Raw genomic sequence first — 16,268 nt, forward strand, 5'->3', positions numbered from 1 at the left:
CCAGTCGAGCGTTACACACTGACGGCGGAATTGACTCTGCGGGCCGGCCACCGGCTGAATGGGCCGATCGTTCACGGCTCGCCAATACGGGAGAAAGCCGACCGGGCCGCGATGAGAAGGGAACAAGGATCTCCGCTGTGACGTAAAACCAACAGCCCGTCCCTGAATGGAGCGCCGCTGACCTGCGGTACCGTCCGCCGGTAACCGCGGCTCCTCTGGCGGCGAGGTCCCTTTCAGCCGCGCCGTGGTGGAGGCTGGGCGTCCAGACGGCACGCGCCTGACGTAACCGGTCACCCACGGCAGCGGGATGCCGACCTACCAAGGTGCTGAGGAGGAGTGGAAGAACGGCTGCCGCCTGCCTGGCGCAGCCAGCGTACCAGCCCCGTCACATTACATGTTCTGTTGCTTAGTACAGATTCGTCGTTTACCTGACCATGTTCTTGCCATGTGACAGAACATGCACATTGCACAACTCATTACATCCAAAATTGTGACATATTGTGTTTAGATCTGGCTCGGGTCCTCCAGCCGACCGTCTCCTCAGCTCTAGTCGAGTCGCGAATCAAAGAGAGAGAGAGTAGTGAGAGAAAGTAGACATCCCTCACGTTTCAGCAAAGCCTTTCAATATTACCCAAAACCTGTGCAATATAATGCAATGATATGCATTGTAGCCGAGTAGTTCCTTGTCCGGTAATCTGAAATATCGACATGAAGCGCTTCTGGGTCCTATTAGCATGCAGTTGCCACAAATGCACTACTTTCAACCCGGTACCGGTCTGGGCAGAACAGAGACGAGATCGCAATGTCTGGTCCTGCACAACCGGCAGGGAGACATACCGAGGAATACCGGACCGGCATCCCGAGATGCTTATCAACCCTGCCTCTTCACCAATGCACGATAACATGGAGGAGACGGTATCGTCGGCAGATATAGTCCACTAGGGGCATTACAAGGCAATGCCGGAAGAATATCACATGTAACGTACGATCTGTCGCAAAATTGACAAATACAGTTTCGCAAGAACCGTGGATCGTTTGCGGTGAGAGAGCATACATGTTTGTTTACTATTCTTTTCGACACTCAGTTGTCACAAGAACGGAATACGTCTGTGTCAAGACATATGCACGGATAAATATGCCAAGTTACATTTTGCAAACAAACATCCCAGAGAGAGGATATCCACAAGCCACACAACACCCAACACCATGACAGCGTTGCACATGTTCCCGTATCTACCACACACCCACAAACAAAACAACGACCGGCCTTTCCATCCTATGAGCATATTTATCACACAAAAGTGGGATAGTTACGGATTTGGTCGAGCAGTAAGATCCTATCAGGCGAAGGCACTGACCTCCATCACTGGACCATGGCGGCGCGGGGCCGAGAAAACTCACTGGAGCCACACGGCGATTGATACATTAATTCATCGTAATGTGGTCGGCCGGTATGCATTAGGCGGCGCCGTGGTGGCGCAACTGGCCATAACACGCGGTCGACCCGGCCCGGCCCGCCGCGGCCCCGGCAGGTCAGCGGTCCAGTTCCCCGGCCCGAGAACGGGGAGTGGGGCGCGAGCAGTAACGAGGCTCCAGCCGAACACCCACGGAAAAACACCACAAAACCTACAGCGCGGTCAGGCCAGGCGAGAATTCAATCCCAGAAGCGCCAAGCGCCATATAAGACTAAATGAAAATTGACGTCCTTTCAATCGGACTGTAAGCGCTTCTTGAACTGTAAGGGCTTCCCCAGATATATTATCAGCATGTATTGCCCGATCTCCACTCTACGGCGGGTTTCTGAAATTATTTCCACCGCGCTGACTGGCGACGAGGTACTGTGGCCACTCCCTGCTCCCCCGTTCGCTGCCCGCTTCGCCAAGGCTGCGGCTACAGTCAGACAATGCAAGGCTGCGGTCGCTGGGGGATGGCACGAACCCGCCCTGCGCATCTGCGGAGTGCACAGGACCGGAACCGCAGTGGCACGGCGAACCAGCTACTGAGATACAATTGTTTATTGGCTGCCAGAGAGCCGGTGGCGATTGAAGCCCATATGTGTGACATTCACCTCCCAATGGGCGACGATTATCCACCACGAAGGGCCAACAAAGACATTTGTGTTCGTGAAAATGCATCGTATCATGCACGTTATTACAATGCATTTGACATCGAATGGTCGTAAAACCTGGCCAGCAGGCGCCCACCATGACAACTCGGTTCTAATACGGTGACCATAGCACAAGTGTTGGACCGAACAGATCAATGACAAGCAACGCGAAGAGCAAAATGGCAACCAACGAATCTCCGGTTTCCTCAAAGAAGGATGACCAGAAGACCATAAGAATCTGACTCTGGAAGAGGAAATCCCCGTGATCCGCGGTCCGTCATCACGCTTTCTTAGCTCCCCGGTCACCACCTGGCATCCGTCACTAACCGGTGACAATGTATTTCTCTATCTCCATTGAATCTCTGCAAGTGGGACAAAGACTATCGATTTTGCACACTTCATGGCATTTAACCGAAACCGCCTCTGAAATTGTGCGAAGTTTCGCGCCAGTTCCACGTCGCTTAGTTCTGCTCACCGAGGAACAACCGTGAGACATTCCAGCACCTTCATCTAAATCCCTCCATCACGAGGCTGCCCTGAGCGGGCACATCAATTCAATCACACCACTCGTGCTCGGCGCGGCGCCCTGATCGCACCCCGGTCGTGCCTCCCCATCTCTACCGGGGAGCTCATCCGGGGGCGTCCGCGGCGCCGCCGTATATCCTGCCCCTAATCCGACAGCGACAGGGGTAGCGGCCGGCCTTGCCGCTCCTCGGGGAGCGACGAGGCGAGCGCCGTCGTGTCGGAGCCAGCGGCGCCCAGAACGCGTCCGGGGAGCATCTCGGCTGAGGTCGACACCACCCGCGGACGCACGGCGGGGTCATCTTCAGTGGCACTCCGCGTGCAGCGGGTGTCCCACAGTATTCACAGGGGTCACTGCCAGTGCCGGCGAGTTCGGCCGACAACAGGAACCAGCCGGGGCCCCGGGTCACGGTCCCGACCCGACCCGACCGTGACCGCCGCCGCCGCCGCCGCCAGCAGTAAATAACACCCAGAACGAGTGTTTACAGGCGCCGATCGGCTGTAGTGCGGCTCCCTGAACAGAACGGCGTGCTAACAGGCGGGCGCGCACCCTGGGCGGCCCGCCGCGCTCAGGGGCGCCCGGCGACAACAGACGGCCCACGCCCGCCCGCCCGGCCGGCCCGCACGGGGCGTGAGTGTACATATTTGGAGCGCAGAGCACGCGTGCAATTAGTGTCAGGCGGCAGCCCCGCCCGGGTGGGGTCGGTCGGCGTCTGTTTGTGACGCGTGCTCGCCGGTGGTCCCACGGACGCCCAAGCGGTAACGAGGCGGTGATTTGTGATCACGGAGCGCGCACGGCTGCAAGGACGGCTGCGGCGTACACGGGTCACAGCGCCCGCGCGGACGGGCAGCTCCCGGGACACCGGCACATGCTGGTCTGCCGAAGCCCGTACTTCAGTCACCGCGTCCAACAGTGCCGCTCCGGCGGTACAGCTCGGAACGTCAGAACTACGTGACGGCGGCCTAATTACAGGATAATTGAGCAGCAGCCAATGGAGCAATCGCTGAGCAATCGCTTCGAATGGCAGTTGCAGAGGGAATAGCACACACTGACGCGAAGCCTCCAATAACGGCGAAGTTCAACACCCAATTTCGCAACGGAGCGTGACGATGGAGAAGATAACTCGGCCACAATCAACAAGGGATTCATGGTCATCGGTGTTACAACACAGAACTATGGTGAACTTACATGAACCGAACTGTCCCAAGACGTTATTGGGACATCAAACCATCCAAAATATTTGTTCAAAGGTGGTCTCAAATAAGCTCTAGTGCCAGAGACCGAAGCGATTTATTGGGAGCGCTGCCAAGTCCACGCCACAGCCAACTAACTGCTCTTCAGTCCTAGGAGCATCACATGTGGACTGTCGAATGTTCTCTCACAAAACCAACAACCACAGCAGATTCATAAGCTGAGCGCTTTCAGAGAGGCGGTTGTTCACGGCTAGGGACGTAGCCAAGGGGGGCCACGGGGGCCATGCCCCCCCCCCCCCCTGAAGGCGAAAAATAAAACACAATTGAGTACAAAATTAAAATAAATAAAAATAACTGCACCACAACCCCAAACATAGGCCGCCAAAACCAGGGAGTTTTCCGTTTTTGGAGGGGGTACGACCCTAGGCCGTGACCTGTGTCCCCTCCCTGAGCAAAATCCTGACTGCGTGGCTGTTCGCGGCTTCGTGGTCATCCAGCGGCCGCTGTTCCTGCCACCTAATGTGTCCTGTCGAGGAAAACAGCCCCTGACCCCCCTCGCCAGCACTGTCGATCACCTGTCGCTCTGTGAGAATAGCCACGGGAATCCAGCGCCCAGCAGACATCAATTGTGGGCTCGGCATGTTTAAAGCCGGATGATAGTGACAGCGCGGACGATCACGGCAAGTTAGAGGCGATTTCAATGATGCACGATCGTGTTCTGGGAAATATCCATCCCCATACGGTTTGATCGATCCTCAACGATTTGTTGCTATTCCTCTCACAAGACGTGGAAAGAGCGTCTGATGCTTTCAAATACAAATAGATATCGCAGTCTCATGACCTCTTACCGACACAATCCAGCCGGATAAATAACCAATGTAAGAAGTAGGCAAGATCTACGCGCCACGTGAGCATAAACGTCAAGGCCAATCCACTACTCGACCTTTATATCTCATGTTAAACGCTGAGACTCCTGACACGGGGCGGGACCCCACAGGCAGGACTCATTAACAAGCCTTTGTTTTACAGTCCAAAACAGCAAGTAACATAGGTCGCTCTCAAGCATGCGTGACGTCAAGTATGGTCCTTCACGAAGTCAATGTCACATGCAGGGGTTAATAGTTTGTACCAGACATTCTGCTGTTCGGCGTACCCAAAGACGAGAGAGCTCCCAGCGGGTCAAACAGGTCGCACGCCCTTGGTACGGATCCGGCCAGGAAACATGGCTCCGGATTCACAGTCGCACACTGAATCATCCCGACAGGGCAGAATGATAGTTAACTGGTTTGTACGACTATCACAGTGATGCGGTGCGCTGTTAATGTCGACAACGAACTGCCGCGGGTCTACATGCTGCATACGTACTTCATCTACAATGAGCATCAAACTAGCTCGTCTGAAATGTAAAACCTGACAGGTATGGCTCAGCCATACAGATAAACCCACTTTGCGGTGATTGAGAACCCCACAATTAACGTTATTATTCCAGATATTAGTGCTGAGGCCGTCTGATGAAGCTGTTCGCTGAGATGGAGAGCAGCGCAGCGAACGTCTCGCAATGGCCAGCGGCTGCCATCAGGTGTTGCGATGAAATACACTGCGGGCACATGCCGGGCGCTGCACACTCTCCCCGAACGAGCTGGAGTACGGGGGCTCCGCCGGCTCCGGCCCCAGTTTCGCCGTTCCAGTGCGGCCACCCGGGCACCGCAGGCTTTTCCAGGAGTCGTGGACTAGCCGCGAACAGCTCCAGCACTGGCGGGCCCGGTCGACCTGGTGTGAGTCGTGTGGCGAGAGCAGCTCCCAAAGTGGCGAGCGGACAGCCCTGTCCGGACATTGGGCCACCCTGCCTCGGCTGGCGCGGCGCCGGGAGCCGGGCGGCTCTCGGCACCGGGAGCCGGGCGGCTCTCGGCACCGGGAGCCGGGCGGCTCTCGGCACACACAAACACCGGCCGGAGGCGCTCGTTGCCCCATCGCCACACCGACGATAAAGCGGCGCACGCCGGTCCAGTGTAATGACAGCCACCAGAGAGCAGTCATTGCCTCTCAGTCAGAGAGAACAGCGGACGGCTAACCGTCCATAAACCCCCCGGTGCACTCGAAAGTCCCGACGAAAAACTGTGCGCCGAGCGCTGAGCAAAAACGGACTGCGCGGCATATCCTGCTCTCTCCTCGTCCAGCGGCCGTCAGCGGTCTCTCAACACGGCTCCCCCGTCTGGCGGCTCTCCACACAGCTCCCGCGGCTCTCAACAAGGCTCCCCAGTCCGGGGCTCTCAGTAGGCTCTCTCGTCTAACAGTCGCTGTTCTACCTCAGCATGGCTCTCCTGCGCCCAGACACCATCCTGCTTGTCAGAATATTACGCTGCATGTTAGTTACGGTATCGCCGCAGCAGCGGCGATGTTCAGTTTCTATTAACTTCTGTTCAATTCAAATTATTTTCATTTCACTTTTTATGCGATTGACATCACGTGTATTTTAAATAGGCATGCATGCATTTTGAATGGCTACACATTATCAACAAGTGACTTGGGCGGTGTATAGCCATCCAGCCACAGACCCAAATGACAACCACATCCGTCCGTCGGTCTCCAGCCACATCTAGCGAGCCATCCCCCTGAAGTGTCCGGTATTCGGGACACTGGACCGGACGGGGAGCGTCCCGATCGGCCCAGGGAGTCCCGTGACCCCGGGTCAGGGCACCGGAGGTGGCGACATCACGCAGAACCCCGCATCGCCTGAGTCACACAGACAGTCACCCACCGGGCGGTAGGGTGAGTCATGCGGTCGGGTCAGGTGGGGTTTGTGTGCGTGCGCGCTGACTATCGAACAGCTGGGGAGGTGGGAGGAGGTTGGGCTGATGAGTCGATTGGAGCGCCGTGACCCGCGGCAGATCCGGTCAGGATGGTCTCTGTGTCACCAGGTGGGCAGTCCTTTACTGAAGCGGAGATGGCACACGGCACAGCATCGACGGGAGCACAAAGTAGAGGTGACGAGCAGCTGAGACGAGAACAGAGCAAGTGAGCCAGAACACCATAGGAAAAGACCAGAAGCCAGAAGAAGGATGACAGGGTTTCAGGGAAGGGACAGGAGTAGCTGATACAGAGAGGGAGAGGGGGTGAACAGAAATCGGAAGCAGGCAAGACCAGCAGTTCCGATAACACGAGGAGACAGGACAGGGGATTGGGGCCTGGGGCAGTAGCGACGGACGATGGGACAAAAGAACTCAAGAGGTATTGGCTGCATTTTCGGCTAATGTCCTGTGCCGGCAATGGGAAGGCTGGCGCCGCAGACAGCGGAATACCCAGCACGCAGGCAGTTTACGTAGTTCCCTTCAGATTTAGTACCGGAAGGGCGACAGGGTTAGGCCAGCTTAAAGGATTTGAGGAGTGCTCGAAAAGGCCGTGTCAAATGTAGCCAATCTTCCGGGAGATAAATGCGTGGTGTCACGGGTGATCGCCAATGAAAAGTTTACGAGTTCCTGGTTCAGCTCAAGAGGACGCAGCATTAACAGTCACGAAAACTCCAAGTGACCTTACGCAACCAGTGGGCCTCCGACCCAATCATCATCAAACTCCTCATACAAGTAAAATAGATCACCCGAGACCACGCAAAAGCGCCAAGGATGAGACCACTCGAGGTGAAATATCCACGTTAGACGGCCAACCCTTAACCTTGGCGCTATTTATATCCCATGGCACGCAGAATCTCTCGGGGTGAGTTGGTCGTCTCCGGGGCGTCCCGGGCTGCCCCGGCCCTGACCCCGTCAGCGCAGAGTCCGGCACCGACGGAAGGGGCTCGGCTCGCAGAACGCGGCCACACAGAGGAGGACGGGACGCTCCCCTACCGCCCTCCCCTCCTACCCAGGACACATCCAGCCCTCCCCATCCTCCCCAGGTCACACAGCCTCTCAGCCCGTACAGGCCACAGGAGCTCCGCGGGAGGTTAGTCCTTAAAACCCACCATGGCCGTCCAAACGAGGGGCTTCACGACGGGATGAGCCATCCAACCATCCCGAATCGAGTTCTCGAACGACAGACGCCGCTATCCTCAGCGAACAACTCGGTAGGTCAACAGGTACCAACTGGCACCGAGGACACCAGCACCGATAGCGTCCCGATCACAAAAACGCCACAGAAGAAACGTGCCAAGGGATGACCGATATCGTGAAAAGGAGATCTGGCGCTTCTTATGGGTGGCATGATCTAATGCACAAGGACATTGCTGTGCTGATGCCGCCCACGTAAATCTGACGGCGGGCTATAGGGGCTGACTGCCGAGGACCGTACATCTGTCAGACTGTCGCCGTGACACTGACAACTGTAACTCTGCAGTGAGACTCGCAGTGGAGCTTTTGCCAGATACTCACTCAATTCAAAAGGGCGATACCTCGACACGCATAACGGGATGGCAGGCTGCGACCGGAGGCACATCCATCACCAGAGCCGACCCGCTGAACAGCTTCAGATCCTACAGATCCCACAGACCAACGGTCCTAACGAGAGCGTGAAACGACTGACGCCTGCATAACTCACAGGCGTCCGCTGTCAGCGTGCGCCGATAATCTCTACCAAACGCGACCTTGTCAGGCGAGATGACAGGAACATATGCACTGTGCTGCGGCGCCGACATTTCGGGGAAGCGGACCGGTCAGGATCAGGTCGTTATAGCCAGATATTTGCGTGAGGAGACTCATTGATAAAATATCGCTTTGTTAATGGAGATTGGAGAGGGATTGGTGAGAAGACATATGTACATGAAAACGCATTTCCAGGAGTACTGAATGAAGGCTAAGAATATGCTATACATCAATACAGTTTCACTGCAAAAAAAGGTTTCTACCCTGAAAGAATATCATGTCATGTTTTAACGCAATGTATTGTTTCACAAGATCTTCATTGTAAATCATTTTCTAATAGTTCACCTATGCATTCCCTGATGTCCAGTTTTCGGTGGCTAAATACGTCGCCTTCCATCACGCATTATCTTCGACAGATATCCGGCATAATAGTCGCAACCGCAATCCAATCAGCTCCATTAAAAATGCAACAGGTTCGTGTCGCCTCACTTGGGGATTTAGTATTTCTTAATTAGGTACCGCAATTTGAACCAGACGGTCAGGCACCCAATCACGCTGAACAAAAATAGCATACCTACAGCTATTGATAATACCTACCTCCTGCAAATTAAACAAGGCATGCCAATACCCTCACCTAAACTGAAAGCAATGAACACTTTTAAAGTACCTAATTTAAGTGCGACTAAAAACAAGGTAACAGTGACGAATTAAAGTTCCAAACCCATTCTGCCTGTCTGAGAGAGTCGCCATCTCTGACCAATCAAACCACCGCCCGGCCGATGCCGAAAAACGCCCCGGAGGCGGAGCGGGTCCCGGCCGAGTGGTGCGCACTTTTCCGGCGAGTTTCACCGGGTCGGCCGGGGGCGCCGGGGGTAGAAACCCGACAGGTCACGACCGCCGGCCGGCCGGCAATACAGTTCGTGTCGGCGCGGCGCCGCGGCCGGCCCCTAATAGCTGCCACAGGCGTGCCCGCCCTCCTGTGTCGGCCTTCGCCCGTCCGTCACATGAGCCCGCCGCTGCCGGCACCACACGCGCCCGACGGGCGTGGCTGACAGGCCGGCCCCGGTCGGTGGGTAAGGGGATGCGGCGGGCCGACTGGAAGCCGTCGGACAGGAATGGAAGATAAGAGGGCGCTGGTTAGGGGCCATGCAGTGGCGATTTTCGGGCGAGTGGACGCGTGTGACTGCCGGATGACTCGGCAGCAGCGGTGGCGAAAGTCACCGACTGCTGAGAGGGCCGCGGGGCCGGTCACCTATAATGGTTCGATCAGTTCGCAATTAGTTCCAATATTGCCGAGTCTCGAATCTACAGCTTTCCTTCATGAGCCAATGTCCCAATAAGCGAACCAACTTCCGCGAGGAGATAGTTCTTGCTGCATGACACTAAGTTGTTGCAAGTTGGTATGAACAATTTTGTTGAAATATTTAACACTTTTTTGTAGGAATATGTTTTGCAACATTCACTCGGGCGTGGTCACTGATTGCCTTGTTGTGCAATATATCAGACCAAAAAGAAATCGGTGTAACGAACCAATCACCTTTCGTAAATGTGCTTTTTATTAAGATAGCTATATCTACCCGTAATAGTTATGTACTCAAACAGATCGGTAAGAATGCATTTTGTAAGTGCCCAATGTATTTAGATCCTACCAATCGTCCCCTATTATAATCATAAAACATACGTTGGATTCAACGCCTATAAGCCACTTGCATATCCACACCGACAAACAGAAAAACTGTTATACCCCATTCCTACCTTATCACTTTATCAAATAGGGTACGCAAATGAAGAACGATTGAGAACTTATAAAACCGGTTTATGATTAAGAACAAATGCAATTGAGCAAACGTCAACTAACATGAAAATTATGAGGCTTGTGTTTACTTTTGAGTTCGTCGTATAAATCCAGTGCCAACAAGATTAACTGGATGGTTCGCGGAATACCGCGCAGTGAACTGATCGGCAGGGATTAGCTGCAAACGAAACTCTCACTAAAACGATATATATGTACGCAGTGGCATGATCTTTATCGCAGATTACCCCACCCCAGGTCACTGGATCGGGTGCGCGGCTGTAACCCTCAGGTCATACCTACATCACCCTCCCAGGTCACTCAAACCGTGCCGGGTGGCTGCTCCCGCACCTGAACCTCCCATGCCACTCAGGTCGAGCCGGGTGCTCCCACCCCTGACCCTCCCAGGTCACTCGGAATCGGACCGGGTACGCGGCTGCTCGCGGCGCTCGGCAGCCGCCGTCGCGCCGTCGGTCCCCGACCGTCCGATCGCGCCAGAACCAGTGAAAGTCGCCGCCGCCGCCGCCGCCAGCCGTCGGCGGCGGCGGGCGGGTGCTACGCGCACGCGCCGCGACCCGCGCCGCGCCGGCGAGGTCAGGCGGCCGGCCGGCCCGGCAGTCAGTTGTAGCGCGCGCGTGACGGCGTCACCAGGCCCCGACGACAGCTCCGGCAGTCCACTCACCTGGACCGTCCCGTCAGCCTCAGACTCCGGACTCCGACCTCAGCCGACACCAGTCTGCCCTCAACTGCCCGCTCCGCCCCGCGCAGAGAGGCGCCTCAGGACCAGACCCCGCGGCGCGCGCGCCAGTCACCCCTAGTGTCGGACCTCAGTGCCGCGCGCGGTCCGCCGCGTTCTACCGATCCGCGCCGCGCTGGTATGAGCTAGTGTGCCACCATGCTGGCACGCCTGCTGGTGTTGAGTGTGTGCGTCTGGGGCCTGAGCGGCCCGGCGGCCGGGCAGCAGACATGGACCCGCCGCGACCGCAGCGCGAAGCCGCCGGCGCAGTTCACCGGAGACAGGTGAGTTGGGCGGCCTGTCGGCCACAGCGGGCGCCGCACAGGGGTGTGAGCAAATCTGCCCGGTAGTAAGACAGTGTAAATGGTAACTTGATCAGGTATGTAGAGCGTCGTAAAACATTATTCGACATCTCATGAGATTTTGTGTCCAGCATCTCCACCACCTTCTAACATATGTTAGACCGGCGTATCGCACACCACACACCGGCTCGACTTCGGACAGCCGTTCTGTCACCACCGCACAAACAGCCCGCGCGATCATGACTGAGCTGTCACCATCTGTCACCACGGCAGATGACAGACGATAGACCTGTCACCGGACAGTCTGGCGGGACGCCGGAGCAGGCACCAACAGGCGCGCGCCTGGCGCCGGGGACAGACACACGCAGGGGTAAAAACGGCCCTGTGTGAGCGCGAGCGCCGGTCAGCAGAGATGAGCGTCTGTTTGGCGGGGGTTAGCCGAGGCTGCCCCACACATCATTCACGGGATGGCAGGATCAGATAAATCAGACGCTGGCATAGCTCAGCAGCACAATCTCGTGTTTTGATAAACTGCACCCTTATTCTCCGAGTCGATAAATAAGGGCGGTCGCGAAAAAAAGAGAATGTGAAAGGAGCGAACCAGCAACAATGTTTAATAAATCAGCAGTAAACATGCAAAAAAAAAACTTTTTAACAGCTCCTGACTTGCCGCCGTAATGCCAACCGTTTTGGGCAACTCAGCGAGCCGTAATGCAAGTTTATATCCAAAACTATCACCCACTGCCTTGGGTTCTCCAACGGCTGAAGCGACCCCTGCAGGGGTCGAGGTGTCCATGGGAGAAGTCTCAGCCCTTTCGGCGGGATTCCGCTGTCGGTATCAGCAGCAGCACACTGTCCCTATAAGCCGCGGCGAGAGGTGACCCTCTGAGCCGCTCAGCCGGCGAGATGTACTCCCATACACATAACCCACTTCGCAGATCCTCTTACCGGGTCCCGCCGGACGAACGACGCCCATGACACACCGCCGGGTTTACTGCCATTGTGCTCACTAAGTCGATAGTTCCAAAGTCACGCCATGAGAAAATCGCATCCTTCGACGAAGGCTAACCATATAATGGACTCCCATTGCATTGTTATGAATTCAAAGTCAAAGTATTGCTACCATGGTAGAATGACGGCAAATGTGTTCTCTTGGATACTTACTTAATTTGTTTATCTAAATCGTAATCGAAATTCACTGAATTTTCATCGATGAAACAATACAAACCAGCTCATGAATGGCATGAGCGGAATGGAATCGTGGCAATTATAAATGGAATAACAACTTGAAGAATTCAGTGATCGTTAATGCATTGTCATCCAACGATGCATTTCACTGCGTTTTACCTCGATATCACATCGAGCAAACCATCCCAAGACGTCGACAAGATAATGTGCACGTAAAGATAAGATTCCTGATCGTTTATGCAACACCGCGCACGAAAGGACAATTACTCCGCCTGGCACGCATTCACTCACAAAGATGCACGGGAACCTCACGCAAGCACGCAAAAGACGCGAGCAAAAACATACGAACGAAAACTTTGGGTCGCGCACGCCACCACTAATACGTCTGAGTGCCGTTCCCAGACCGGAGGTCGATTCGTGTTTCTCCCCAGTCTCTCTCTCCCCAAAGGAGACATTCATATCATAAAGCTGTCCCGTCTGTCCATCTGATTTCCATGATATCTCAAACCTTGTTCATGAAACCTCCGCCTAAGAAGTGACGTCAAACTATGCGGTGAGCTAAATGTAGATCAGCCAAGCCGGTCGCCACGAATTATATCACCTGTCAGAGAGATGATGTCTGCTTGAATGAGCGTCATTAAAGTTCGGTCCATGGACTCAATTCAAAATCAAGTGCCGACCTAAAAACGAAAAAAACGCATCGAATCAGTTCTTTGTGGGAAACGAGTTCTCACTTCCGTCCAGAGAATTAAGGCAATAGAATTAGTAATTCGTTAATGAAAGTGGCAGCGTATAAAAATACGCGACACGTTATATAACGCTAAAAACCGGCCAATGACGCCAAGGACAAAATATGGCTCACAAAAAGCGACATATTCCATTTTGCAACTGCACGACTGTAGCCCGCTGCTTTCGACATCGTTCGCCCGTACGAAAACACGGGGAGTAATACCAGTCTCCATGATATTAGCTGTATTATCACCTGACAAATCTTAAACCTGACGTTATCCGATTGTTCGGAACTAGTTCACTCGTGTTTGCATCACCATGTAGCATTTAAGAAGAAAAAAGAACACCAGCCGATTTACACCATAGCGATACAAGCAGCAACCCGCATATCAAACTAGAAACAGAATAATTCACACTTTCAAATTCATGCCATGACTTATTTCCTGACCACAGAGAAAGTGTGATATTGCAATATTCTTGATTTAGCTCAAATGACAAGTGACAAGGCACTTTACATGCTAGTCATGAAGTCACGATTTCAACCTTTATATTTAGAGGCGCCAATGTAATAAATGCTATAAAAGCATGAAGTTACCTATCCCATTATAGGATGAGCCCTACACGGAACGGATATGTATTCCACTGACTATAGACGAGAAAGTATTTTCACCGATTCGCGCGGCCCGGTCGTTCTGTTGTATAAAGCACTTACCACCATTACAGACGGCATTATGTCAGGATTATATGTGACGAACACCCATTAAATCATACACCGGACCGGCCGGTCACCACGCCGCTCCATGTCACATAAATCTCTGACTCGCCTAAACCACTCCCGTAAAGGCAGCTCACGGCGGCATAGTCACACACCGCCGCCGAATACATCTCCCTCGGAGGGCAGCGCCGGTGGAAATTGGCTCGACACAGACTAGTGTCGTGCACTTAAAAATAAGACAATCCACATGAAGTCAGCGGGAGATGGTAAATACCTGTCGCGACACGGTATTTGGAAAACCCGCATGTATTCGCGTCTAAGCCCGCTCCCAGAGAAGTCACCTTATCCCAATTTCCGTGTGGATATCTCGCTCTCAACGGCTCTGAAGTAGCCAGCCTCACCATAACTACCGTCACCGGATCGCCCAGCGCCTGCAGGGCGTGCTCCGCGCAGTCTGCTCCTTTCCAGGCCACCCGCCGCTGCGGGCCGGGTGCGCGAGACGTAACTCATCTCGGCGGAACGAATGGCCGGTCGGTCCGTATGCACACAATCGGACACGTCCCCGTCAGGCGCGCGCCCACACGCCCTAATGGGTTTTCAGAGTGAGCCCTGTGATGAAAGGACGCCCGCGGAGCTGTCGAGCGCCGCTCCGAGGTGCTCCGCTCTCCGCTCTCCGCGCGGCCGGTGGGACGGGTGACCGCCGCGCCGGCCGGTGATCGGTGATCGGTGGTCGGTGACGGAGACCGGTGACGTTCGGTGACCGCCGCCCGGTGACCGGTGATCGGTGACCGGTGACGGCAGTTAGTCACCAGGCGCCGCGGCCCTCAGGAGTGGCGTGCACAGACAGCGGGGCACCCAGGCCCATCTACGCAGAGGCCGAACGTCTGGCCGTGTCCACCGCTGGCGCTCATTGGGGCGTGCACTGTCCCCACCCGCTGCCGGGGGTGGTGCGGCCACAACATTACCTCACCGCCACCACCGCCGCTGGACGGCACTGCCAGGCGTTCCTCGATCGACGTCTGCCCGGTCCCAGAAACTCACCCAGTTCATGAAACGTCGTGTCGCCTCACACGGCCGCCGCCGCCGGAGGTAGCGCCGCCGACAGAAGGCGAAAGTCGCGCGCCGGGAGGGGCCGGCGACGACCTTGACCGCGGCCGTCGACCAATCAGAGGCCAGCTGGTGCGGCGGCCGGCGGACCAGACGGGAGCGGCCGAGACAGCGGGACGGCGGACGGCCGAAGGCAGAGCGACAATAAACGGCTCGGGATTGAGAGCGAGGGGAATAGGGGATGCCTCTGATGGTCTGAGGGAGGTATTTAACAAATTATCAGACGATGAATGAATGCCGACAGAACTTAGCGGTAGTCCAATGTTCTCACGCATTCAACTCACCCGCGGCTTTCACAGCCGCCAACATCTCAGAACCCAGTTCTCATTTTCGGTACTCAGTATCCCGATCACATCCCGTGCAAACCCGCTCCTCACAATCACCCAGCGACATCTCGGCACACGGAAGGCCGCCGCGGCCTGGCGACAGCTGTATCCCGCCGCCGCCGATCTCGTGACCAGATACGGGCCGACGTCGATTGCAGCAGCGTCTGTCGGACGTCCCCGCGGCCACCGACCTCCCCCGTAAGGCCGCCGAAGAAAGCGTCCTCGTGATTGAAGCGGCTTGCAACGGTCGCTCGGCAGCCCGGGGGCGGTGGTCGGCTCCATGAAAAGAGCGGCGCGGCGGCTGTTTCGGGTCCTGTTCCGATTGGATCGCCCGCCGGGGCGCACTAACAAGCGTCTCAGCCTTCCGCACGGGTCATCGCCAGCCGATCTGGGGTCACGCCGGTCACGCCGCATGAAAGGAAAGTTCACGTGCACGCCGGCACGAGCCGGCCGCGCCTGAAAGGCAGTCGTTACGACGAGGAGTAACGCGCCCCCATCGGTCGTGGCGGCTGAATGGCGCCCTTTGAGCGGGCGGCCGACTGCCGGCGCCGCCGCTGACCCGTGGGTCTCCGCCAGAGGCGGCTGCTGCTCCCGGCGGCGGTCCGTCGGGCCCACACCCACCAGCCGGAGTCCCAGCTGGTGAGAGAGGAGGGCCGGTTTCACTGGACGGCTTCCGGCCACACTCGCCGGGCGGCGACACGCCCCTGGGCCGGCGGCGGTGCGAGCGACGATAGCCGTCCGACCGCTATACGCGCCGGCGAATAATGGTGGCAGGACCACTCAGTCAAATAATACTGACGGGAACACGCAGTAAAACGATAGTGGCCGGATCTGAAATTGCAGTCACAACGGATGGAAATCCTCCAGCTGATGGGGTCATTGTTCTTCCAGGTTTGCGTAAGGTCGTACCAGTTCTTGCAAAATCCTACAATATTCCGAAAAAAGAGCAATCCAGTTATCAAAAGCTCGACGTAGA

General features: G+C 55.7%; 1 protein-coding gene across 1 annotated transcript in view; it reads left to right on the plus strand.

The window, feature by feature from the left end:
• The first annotated feature begins 10,747 nt into the window (after positions 1-10,747).
• Positions 10,748-16,268, plus strand: part of LOC122383702 (angiopoietin-related protein 3-like) — a 34,976-nt gene continuing 29,455 nt past the window's right edge. The window contains exon 1 of the mRNA XM_043370392.1: positions 10,748-11,209. Within this exon, the coding sequence (XP_043226327.1) occupies positions 11,085-11,209 (125 nt within the window). The 5' untranslated portion in view covers positions 10,748-11,084. The remainder of the gene's footprint in view (positions 11,210-16,268) is intronic.

Source organism: Amphibalanus amphitrite, unplaced genomic scaffold (assembly GCF_019059575.1).
Source record: "Amphibalanus amphitrite isolate SeventyFive unplaced genomic scaffold, NRLGWU_Aamphi_draft 000170F_arrow, whole genome shotgun sequence".
NCBI lineage: Eukaryota > Metazoa > Arthropoda > Thecostraca > Balanomorpha > Balanidae > Amphibalanus > Amphibalanus amphitrite.